General features: G+C 36.8%; 1 protein-coding gene across 1 annotated transcript in view; it reads right to left on the bottom strand.

Moving 5' to 3' along the window:
• Positions 1-509: 509 nt before the first annotated feature.
• The window catches only part of LOC105442401 (MAM and LDL-receptor class A domain-containing protein 1-like), a 77,103-nt gene continuing 65,788 nt past the window's right edge, over positions 510-11,824 (bottom strand). The window contains exons 51-62 of the mRNA XM_030994060.1: positions 11,510-11,664; positions 10,390-10,576; positions 9,651-9,788; positions 8,510-8,666; positions 6,995-7,100; positions 6,069-6,153; positions 5,320-5,502; positions 4,940-4,969; positions 4,685-4,778; positions 3,650-3,725; positions 2,562-2,621; positions 510-1,129 (exon numbers count right to left, since the gene is read on the bottom strand). Of these exons, the coding sequence (XP_030849920.1) occupies positions 1,049-1,129; positions 2,562-2,621; positions 3,650-3,725; positions 4,685-4,778; positions 4,940-4,969; positions 5,320-5,502; positions 6,069-6,153; positions 6,995-7,100; positions 8,510-8,666; positions 9,651-9,788; positions 10,390-10,576; positions 11,510-11,664 (1,352 nt within the window). The 3' untranslated portion in view covers positions 510-1,048. The remainder of the gene's footprint in view (positions 1,130-2,561; positions 2,622-3,649; positions 3,726-4,684; positions 4,779-4,939; positions 4,970-5,319; positions 5,503-6,068; positions 6,154-6,994; positions 7,101-8,509; positions 8,667-9,650; positions 9,789-10,389; positions 10,577-11,509; positions 11,665-11,824) is intronic.

Genomic DNA, 11,824 nt, shown 5'->3' with positions numbered 1-11,824 from the left:
AAACATCAACAACAGACATGAAGTAGAAAAATGGACAGCAATGCAAATTTAAACGGCATTTGGATATAATCGCTGAAGAAAATTGATATAAAACAGCCATTATTCAAGAGCGGGAAAACAACACAAAATACATTTCAACATAGAGAAATGATATCACTTCATTAAAAACTTACTTATTTGGCGGTTCCATCCAACTTTCTCTGACTCTGAATATAGGCCTTTTATTGGAAAACCTAGATTTAAGGCCTAGTCAAAGAGTAATCAATACTCTAATCAATGCAACTTATCAATGTTTGCACTTTTTGCAACGTATTATATCTGTTATGTTATAAAACAAAGCTTCCGTGTGCTATTTATCATTACATTAATTAGCATTGGTTCAGTATAAGTATGATAACAACAGTGGCAAATGATTTCTAAACGGAGATTAATCTAGATAGACAAAAAGCAAGAAAGTACACATGTATAAACCTAGTGGAAGTGTCGTTTATAACACCTGACTGGACATTTTATCTGCATCGCTTCTTTAGCTCCACTGAGGTTTATTTGGTGGAATTTCTTTCTAAGTTTCGAAACAAGAGACCCCTATGCGATAAGCACAACTAATGCGTTTTTAAAATTGTTCTTAATGAGTGTAATTGGTTCTACGACCGACTTTGAGGCAATTATACTCCCACTTTGATGATTTTTGCTCAGTTGTATAGTGAAAAGGCGATTGATTGTGCTTTACACATTACCCAAGTCTGCAATGTGAATCGCCTAAAGTTGGTCATCCATATATTAATTTCCCTCGATTGGGCTTTATTTTCATCTGATACTTTGAATGATGTCCTGTTCTCATGAGACATGTAAGAGGTGAGGATATGACGTCACATTGTTACAGAAGAAGAAAATCATATGATCCCTGGTGGACTATGTTTATAATGACGTCATTTATATATCGGTGTCACCTGCTGACCTCATGTAAGAGGCAAGGATATGACGTCACATTGTTACAGAAGATGAAAATCATACGATCCCTAGTGGACCATGTTTATTATGACGTCATTTATATGTCGGTGTCATCTGGTGACGTCATACGTGCGTAGGTAGGGTTCTCAAATCCCTCATCCGTATGGACTACGGGAGCCTGTAATAAAAAATACAAAAGAGAAAAACAGATAGCTAATAAATTGTGGAGTATAAAATGAATATGATGTGATGTAACAGCATACAACTTTGCTATGTATCACTCTTACATGGACCTAGGCTCTAAGAATGCTTACTCATCGTGTGTATACTCTGTTTCTTAATATTTATTATAGAGAGGTCAAAATGAATGTCCAGTTTACTGGCTTTTATCGACCCATGGAATAAACAGGCGGACTCTTTTGAAATACTATACTTCATATGATATTACACTCTACTGAGTGTTTCGATCCATATCAATTTTGTTTTAAATATGACAACATGAATGCAGAAGTATTATTTTCAATATCTTTAAACGAACATAAGAATTGGCGTATGTCAATGGTTTAAAATACAAATGAAGTATACTGTTTATCAATATTGGTTTGAAATCTCAATACATGGATTAAGTTGTTGTTGTGTTTTGGCTTATTGGCGATTGGTCAGTAATTTGACTATTGTCACCAAAATACTTTACGGCACGTGTTATATCTCTCATTTTTGTATTTAAAAAAAATATATTTATTTCGTTTTATATTTATCTATCTTTTAAGATAGTATCGAAAAATAATATCGTAAGCAAAACATTCATGGGCTTTGTTAGTTATATTAAGGCTGAATTATGGGATGGAGAAATCGCGGGTGAGCAGGGAAATAACTGAAATGTGACTGTAATCATAGTTATATTAATTTGTAACAAGCATTTGATATCCTTTAAAATCATTCTAATGTTGTGACAAAGGAGAATGGGGCGTGGCCTCCTCACATCAACACTATTCTTCAACCTATAACACGATCGCAAATACTTTTGTGAAAATCAACCTGTTTTCAATAGCTGATGACGTCACCTATTAGAATGCGTGAACATGATAATGACGTATTACGTAACCTGAACATTATTTATATGGGTGGTATTCTCGAAAGAGGACTAACTTTAGTCCATGGTTTGTTCCCCCGGTGTACATGGGTGGTATTCTCGAAAGAGGACTAACTTTAGTCCATGGTTTAATCCCCCGGTGTACGTGGGTGGTATTCTCCAAAGAGGACTAACTTTAGTCCATGGTTTAATCCCCCGGTTTACATGGGTGGTATTCTCCAAAGAGGACTAACTTTAGTCCATGGTTTAATCCCCCGGTGTACATGGGTGGTATTCTCCAAAGAGGACTAACTTAATCCATGGTTTTATCGCCAGACTAAGTATGGAATGCCAAGTGTCCATATGAATATATTTTTGAATAATTTTATATGTCCCTAAATTACCATGATAACATAATTATTTCTTAGTTATATTGTCGTTCATTAATTATGTTATTACATTTTATTGTAATTTAGTGACAGATTTTTTCGAAAATAGTTTTCAATAATTCTTGAGCAAGAGCAGAAACGAAACTTACAAAGGACTGGTAACGTGGTTCTATTTCTACCGGACTTTTCTCCATGTCTCTCAACACAATCTAAACAAATGAAAACATCAAAGATCGTTTGGCAACATTTTTTGGAAAAGTAAGAAATAAATATGACTTAGAAGACGGAACAAGGGAGTTAGTTAAACAAAATTGCACAAAGTCATCATTATTATCATTAATAGCAAAAAGTAGTAGTAGTAGTAGTAGTAGCAGCAGCAGCAGTAGTAGTAGTAGTAGTACTAGTAGTATTAGTAGTAGTAGTAGAAGTAGTAGTAGTAGAAGAAGAATTAGTAGTAGTAGTAGTAGTAGTAGTAGTAGTAGTAGTAGTAGTAGTAGTAATAGGACTAGTAATAGTAGTAATGTTAATGGCCGCGGTAGTAGTAGTGGTAGTAGTAACAGTAGTAGTAGTGGTAGTAGTATTAGTAGTAGTAGTAGTAGTAGTAGTAGTAGTAGTAGTAGAAGTAGTAGTAGTAGAAGTAGAAGTAGTAGTAGTCGTAGAAGTAGTATTAGTAGAAGTAGTAGTAGTGGTAGTAGTCAGGGGCGGATCCAGCCGGCGACAAGAGGGAGGGGGGGGGGGGCGAATCGTAAGAACAAAATAAGCAGCGGATCAGCTAACCGGTGGGGGGGGGGGGGGTTAGAGCACGCATATATTTTTTGTCAGTTCAGTCCGGCCGGTGAATAAGCGGCGGGGGTGGGGGGGGGGGGGAAATACTATTTTTTTGCGGGTGAAATTTGTTTGTTTGTTTGTTGTTGCTGTTGTGTGTGTTTTTTTTGTTGGGGGGGCGATTTTCTTTTTTGTTAAAAAAAGGGTAACATTTCAGATACTATCCCATTTTTTAAGAACCGTTTGGGGGTATAGCGGGGGTGGGGGGGGGGGAGGCTGGGCCTCTACAATCGGCCCGTGGATCCGCGCCTGGTAGTTGTAGTAGTAGTAGTAGTAGAATAATTACGATAAATATTATCATTACTTTGTTGTACTTGGTGTTGTTATTATTATTTTTATTTTTTTGCCGTTACTGTTGTTGTCAATACTATTGATAATATAGTTTATTGTGAATGTTTATATTAATACTTACATCTCCCCCGAGCCCGTCAGGGTCATATGTGGGGTTTTCCATGTTAGTATGAAGGGTTTCTATCTCCAGTTTATAACTACACAACAAAGAAAGAAACACTTGTTGAAGTATAACCTTAACTCTTTCTTGTTAATAGACCATTTTCTTAATGTAACCACATTAACGCACCATTCTTTCTTTGTTAAGTGCCTCGTTACAAATTATTCCATTCGACTTTTAAGAAAACAATTGTATTTCAATATATTGCATACATATTGTTGATGCTAGGTCGGACAAACAGTATGGCTTGTCCTACTAGAAAACAATTATTTCTAACAGGTGAATGAAAGTTGGTTACATTACAAAAATGGCCCATTGGAACAAGAAAATTCACAATCGTCACAAATAACAACATGCCACAAAAGTTTGGCAGCAGTTTAATTACACAATATTGTCATTACAGCCCGTTTCGGTATCTCTCCTTGTTGGGTGTTAATGGCCACTATTTGAGAACAATATTTTCCAATAGTACAGAATTATGCAACCTTTCTTCTTTATCTAAAATTATGTAACATTCAAATTTATTGTACATGTAATTTCATTAAACTTACAATTTCTAATAAGCAGACTAGTGAACTAATTCTGCAGCTGTAAAATGCTTTTTAAATATACCGGGCCAAGAACAAAAAAAAAATCTTGCATTTCCATTTAAAAAAAAGATCAATATCACGACGTAGCAAAGATAACATTATTGCAGGTAAGAGACGGTCATAATCGACTCCTAGAGCCCTGAATAAAACTAACCTTGAGCCTCTTTTAGTAATGAACCAAGCAACGATCACCAGTAAGATGACGGCTAAACTAACCTTGAGCGTCTTTTAGTAATGAACCAAGCAACGATCACCACTAAGATGACGGCTAAACTAACCTTGAGCGTCTTTTAGTAATGAACCAAGCAACGATCACCACTAAGATGACGGCTAAACTAACCTTGAGCATCTTTTAGTAATGAACCAAGAAACGATCACCAGTATTAAAGATGACGGCTAAACTAACCTTGAGCGTCTTTTAGTAATAAACCAAGCAACGATCACCAGTAAGATGACGGCTACGATCCCGCCAGTCACCCCAAGGGCTATAGCTAGAGGCTCTGTAACACACAAAAAAAGGGTGTGGATATATGGCGTTATCTGTGCATGAACGGTTTTTCTTTCCCCACACAAAGAATAGCAAAGGGGTTATTAGCGTACAGACGTGTTCGCTTAATTAAAAAAGATAAGAAACTAAACATATTATGTACAACATACATACCAGCTCCCTTTTGGCCTTCTGTTCGCATCACTGAAATATGAGGGAAAATGAAATAAATGAAACATGTAAACTATATAAACAACAACAAGAAACAGTATCATAATTATAATTACCATGATCTTAACGCAAGAGCTTTAAAAGATAAAAATATATTTATATTTGTACTGATAACAAATGGTAGGCATAGTCTACCATACCTTATTACAGGCGCTTACGCAAGGGGGGGGGGGGGTGTGTTTTTTCATTTTTGCAAAAGGGTGCAACAAAGTAAACAAAGTATTCCTTACAAAACATTAAATAATGATACAAATATTAATCAAACATTGTAAATATATACATTTTATACAAATTCAACTGCTTGCAACAAAAGAATTACTAACCATTGGTCACAGTTGTCTCTGTCTTGGGCTGCTCTGTCTGACCCGATGTGGTGAACGTTGGCAGAGGTGCGCCCTCTGTTGCCTTGGGAGTTCCAGTCCCAGAGCGTGTTACTGACGTAATAGTTGTACGGGGCATTATGGGTGATGTGCTGGGGAGTTCAACCCTTGCCGCAGGTGGAGTTACTACAAAGTAAAATCAGAATGATTAGTCAGGTTTATTAATCTTTCTCCTTATTTGGAGCTGGTTCGACACGAGGTTCGCATGGGTTTATAGGCAAAATTGAGTGATAGTAAAAGTTACAGAATCAAATTTACCAAGGACCATGAAAGAAAATATAATAAGTCTTGGCATAGTTTTAAATCAAAGGTGTACGACAATATTCAAGCAGTTTTGTTCCGGTTAACGGTTGGTAATACTTGTTTATTCAAATGTATAAACAGGGCATTCTTACCGTCACATGTTCGTATGAACAGGGCATTCTTACCGCCACATGTTCGTATGAACAGGGCATTCTTACCATCACATGTTCGTATGAACAGGGATTTCTTACCATCACATGTTTGTATCAACAGGGCATCCTTACCATCACATGTTCGTATGAACAGGGCTTTCTTATCATCACTTGTTGGTATGAACAGGGTATTCTGACCATCACATTTTGGTATGAACAGGGCATTCTTACCATCATATGTTCGTATGAACAGGGCATTCTTACCATCACATGTTGGTATGAACAGGGCATTCTTACCATCACATGTTCCTGATACAGGGTTCAGATCATCTAATCCAATATCACTTCGGTTTCCATTACCAACGATACCTTGGAACTCAAACTGTGGATCAAAACAAGAATAGGAGGAAGGAAATGTGTTTGATATGAATACGGAGCGACAGGGTAGAAAGGGTTGTATCGTAGAGGGCAGTATAAAGAAGATCAGCCTAGAGAGGCTCAAGACACATAGAGGATAAGCACTTTGCTGATCTAAATATCCAAATCTGTATCGAATGCTGTCATATTCTTTTTAATGAATCCATTTATCATCTGCATCTTATCAAATGTACAATTGGGCATTTTCAAAGGGCTAAGATTGAAACATTACACTCGAATCTTGAGATAATGTAATTGTTATGACTATCATCTTTGACAACGGACTGACAAAATACAAATAAATCACATTACATCACTTCTAAAACATTTAAGGAAAATTTTCAGAAAAGATGACGGCTTATAAAAATAGTCAAAATCTATCGCCAGCCATTATGTTTTTATTTATTTTGTAGAAACTGACGAATCATTGCCTTAATATCATATATAAAGTACTTTAAGTGATTGATTTATAAACGGCCATTAATGTTGGCGTTACTGGATGAATTACATCATTGAAATAACTTCCTAGGAAAGGTCAGACACACACGTCTAACACGTTCATACCGTTTACATGATAAATAACCTTGAATCATGTCAGGGTGAGCTTTACATGTACAAGTGTAACTGACTAGAGTGAGGCATTTGTGTTGTGCTGTTTTGTGTTGTATTGTCCTATGTTGTACTGTGCTCTGTATACATCCATTTGATTTAATGATATGTTATTACTGTATGCGATGTCGTTGAGTTTTATTTTTCGATTACAAAAAAATTACCCCAAAAAAGAAGAAGAAAAAAATCGTTCATACCGTCGCAGCTTTGCTGTAAGGTACGGTAGCTTGCAACCAACCGGAAGAGCTCTGTTGACCTCTCAGCCTCCAGATTAACGTCTTACTACCACCTTCCATTTCATCTCTACAGGGAAAGATATGAAGACACAATGATAGGAAGAGAGTGAGAGAGCGTGTGTGTGTGAGAAAGAGAGAGAGAGAGAGAGAGGGAAAGGAGGGGATGAAAAGAAAGAGAAATAAAGAAATAAAGAAAGAGAGAGGGAGAGAAATACCACAGAGTGGGGGAGGGAGAGGGGGGGGGGGGGGGTTGGTAGATTAAAAAAAACCCAAACACATTGTTTGAGATGAAGGGGGAATTGTCGAAGATCACATGAACATACATTTGTAAAAGAGTGAAAGAAGGGAAGTAAAGAAAGAGAGAGAAAGAGAGAGAGAGAGAGAGAGAGAGAGGGGGGGGGTGAGGGTAAGGGGAGGAAGAGACATCAACATCATCATCATCATAATCATCATCATCAACATCAACATCATCCTCATCATCATCATCATCATCATCATCAACATCAAAATAATCATCAGCATCATCATTATAATCATTAACATCAACATCAACATCATCATCACCATCATCATCATCATCATCTTCATCATAATCATCTTCATCATCATCTTCATCATCATCTTCATCATCATCTTCATCATAATCATCATCAACATCAACATCATCATCATCATCATAATCATCATCATCAACATCAACATCAACATCATCCTCATCATCATCATCAACATCATCAGCATTATCATTATAATCATTAACATCATCAACATCTTCATCATCATCATCATCAACATCAACATCAACATCATCATCAGCTTCATCATTATAATCATTAACATCATCATCAACATCAACATCATCATTATCATCATCAACATAATCATCAGCATCATCATTATAATCATTAACATCAACATCAACATCATCATCTTCATCATCATCATCATCATCATCTTCATCATAATCATCTTCATCATCATCTTCATCATCATCTTCATCATCATCTTCATCATCATCTTCATTATAATCATCATCAACATCATCATCATCATCATAATCATCATCATCAACATCAACATCATCCTCACCATCATCATCATCATCAACATAAACATCACCATCAGCATTATCATTAAACATCAACATCTTCTTCATCATCATCATCAACATCAACATCAACATCATCATCAGCTTCATCATTATAATCATTAACATCATCATCAACATCAACATTATCATTATCATCATCAACATAATCATCAGCATCATCATTATATAATCATTAACATCAACATCAACATCATCATCTTCATTATCATCATCATCATTATCATCATCTTCATCTTAATCATCTTCATCATCATCTTCATCATCATCTTCATCATCATCTTCATCATCATCATTATCGTCATCATCATCATCATCAAATGCCTCCTCCCAATAAGGGGAAACCCTGATGGATTAGAAGGACGTACCTGAAGAGTTGGAGCGTTCCTGTGTCGCTTCCAGTCATACTGTACCAGAACGTAAGACACATATCTTGAGCCTCGGTGGAAGGAGAGAACGTTGTCCAGAGCTTGGCAGACTGACCAAACTCATGCGGATCAGCAGAATTCATTAGAAGATAAAAACCTATTAACACAATTAATATAGAAAGCTTACATCTGTCAGTGCCAAATGGGTTATTTGATGATGCAGATCCAAATCAAATGATTGGTTGAGAGTTGACACGTGACCAGCTATTTTTTTCACCCGATGCGTAACCGGACAAGAGATTCATACTAGCATTCATCAGTCGTTGTCAAATAGGCGATATTAGGGACTTTTAGATTTGTACAACGACAACGTGGATTGCTACGATCGACGTCCTAATAATACACTGCCTTGAATGGACGTCACACGTATCAGTTCACGCAAATCTAAAAGTCCCTAATATTAAACGTGATGACGTAAAACCATAATGAAATGATTGATTGAGAGTGGACACATAAGCGAGCATTTACTTTTTTTGTGATTTCGTAGAAAATTTTAATATAATTAGTCATTAGAATTAACGACTTGCCAGTCATTCGATAAGAATGCATGTCAGTTGACTCTTGATCTGTGACATTATGGTAGAGAGTGATTTATCTCATGACAAGGATCCTTCTGGAGTAAGAAGAATTATCCACCCTTCGTACCTTTGAAACATTCTCACCCACCCTCGGCTTACTTCTCGAGTGCCAGGCTGATCTACAGATGCTCTAGACAATCCCTACTAATTAACACCCAGACCTCGCCTCGCCTCGGGGTCATATCATGATGTAACGTACCCTTGAGCCTATATAAACAGCCATGCCTCTCATAGCAGTCAATATATCATCTATACTAGATAATCTAGAGTTATAACAACATATATATTTGTTGAACGGAAGGAGAGTCGCCGAAAGTACCCCACCCCTTCCTCCCCGTACAATTTGCGACCTGTGATATCATGGAGTCTCGATATACCTGTTTCATGAGACTTGTCATCAATAGCGAGACAACATTTATTATAAACTACTGACATTATTTTATGTTATAGATATGGGTAAGGTCTTGTATCATGAAACAGAGTCTTTAGGTTTCCATATTCACCTTCAGGTGTTCTAAGGGTGTGGTCCGTATCTGGTCCTGTTCCAGGGGTGGTAGTTGGTCCTTTCCATCGGATCCAATTAAAGTCACTGCCCTCTACGTTCTCCCAGCTACAGAAGCTCTCCTCAAAGTCACAGCTCACTACAGATGGAAAGGGAAAATGTACATTTTTAAAAACAGGCGTTAAAGGCATCGTTTAACAATATTACATCTGACATGCATGGCCCCAATGTGTTACTGAGTTTGTGATATGGTGTAATATTGAAGCAATAAAGAAATTGCGCCTCAACATGATCAAGAAGTGCCTCAATAAAAGTAAAAAATCTTTGAGTGACCAGTTTTACCACAATAGACTGCAATGTTATATTAAGAACTGTTAGGAAAACGGAAAATGAAATTTTGATTTCCACTCATAAATATCTTGATAATCAGACAGGCGATCGGCTTGTAAAAGTCATGGGATTCCTGACTGACCTACAGGTTTATAATTATGATTGCAGCATGTCTGAGCTAAATCCAGGATTTTGTTTCAGAATCTGAGGCAATGTTACCGAGTTACTTTAAGACTTGCGAATGTTGTCTCCTGGTTTCATTGGTGACAAAGATGCAACATATTACAAAGCCAAAGTATGTGGACTAATATCATTGAATCGGAATATTACACGCATTGGGTATTCAAAATAAAATATATTTTCCGAACAAACTGGAGTCACTGGAGTAATTAACTCGAGACGAGACTTACAACAACTTCTTTCGACGGCATCTACGGAGTCAATAGCGATGTCGCCCTCTGTTCCATTCCCGACCACGCCCCGAAAGATGATTTCATATCCATTAGAATGAACCTCAATCGATTCCCTCTTCCAGTACGGTCCCTGGTTCCCAGATACAGTCATCAGTGTGGAGGGGACGGCGGAATTAGCGTTCAGCTGGAAAAAAAGAGTGATAAAAAAGCATATATCCAGTCCAATCCGGTAATTTTTGAGAGCGCTATATCAAAGGCATTACCAACGGTGCTGATAAGAAAGAACAAAATACTGTCAACGATTAACCCGAGAATAGTATGGGGTATTTGCTAGTTGTAAGCAATATGAAATAGGTAAGTCTTAAGTTGACGTTTGAAAGCAGACAACGTATTACAAGTAATCATACAAATATATAAGCCCGAATGTTTTACAGTAAAGTAAAAGTAAATCATTGTGTTTCGAGGACTTCGCACGTAGAGCAACTCAGTTTGTTATCAGACTCGCAGAGTTTCAATAGATTGAACGGACAAGAGAAGTCAAGTGAGAAGGATATCCCACCGCTGCCACTAGAATGTAAATGAAGTAAAAGATAAGGCCTTTTTCCGCAAGAAATCCAGTTTTTGATAAAGGATTTATCATTAAATCATTGATAAAATCAAATTAAAAATAAGACAACAGCCAGACAATGTTAGTATGTTTCCCTGCTACCACCAAATTTTAAGTCACATCTTTAATAAAGGTTCATAACCATGAGCGCGTATACGGGGATGGAGGGCTTATGGGGCGTCCGGGTTCTAGCTTTCACATTCTACATATGCCTTGCGAATATTAGGAGAGGACGGTTTGATTTTGATTTGTATTTACTTATTTATTTATATGTTTATTTATTTATTTTTTTATTTTTTTTTATTTATTTGTTTGTTTGTTGGTTGGTTATTGTTGTTTTTTTTTTTTTTAATTTATTTATTTATGTATTTATTTATTTTTTGTATTTTCTTGTATTTTTGGTATATTTGTTTGGGGGAGGGGAGGAGGGGGGGGGGTCTCCATTCCCCTCCTAACCCTTTTAAAACCCCTCCTATTCATAACTTTCAGAACAGACAGGTGGATTCCTACCAGGATTTCGAGACTGCCAATGTTCTTCCCGTTCATGTAATAGTAAAACGACCAGCATGATGACGTATCTGAGTCATGTGACATGTGTGGACCAATCAGACGAGCCGTATCACCCTCAAGTTGAGGCGGATCAGCTTCAATATACATGTAGTGACCTGGAAGTGAAAAAGTAATAACACGTGATAATCCATTTATGTTAACGAATAGGCAGTTACTAAAAAATGACAATTTAATGACATAATTTCGTCGCTCAAATGCGAAGGAAAAGTTTTGAATACCATACAAAATATTATACAGCTTTCATTTATTTTTCCA

This window comes from Strongylocentrotus purpuratus, unplaced genomic scaffold, assembly GCF_000002235.5.
Source record: "Strongylocentrotus purpuratus isolate Spur 01 unplaced genomic scaffold, Spur_5.0 spur5_scaffold_20, whole genome shotgun sequence".
Taxonomy (NCBI): Eukaryota; Metazoa; Echinodermata; class Echinoidea; order Camarodonta; family Strongylocentrotidae; genus Strongylocentrotus; species Strongylocentrotus purpuratus.
Note: the sequence above shows the minus strand (reverse complement) of the source record. Positions and strands in the feature narration are given on the sequence as shown.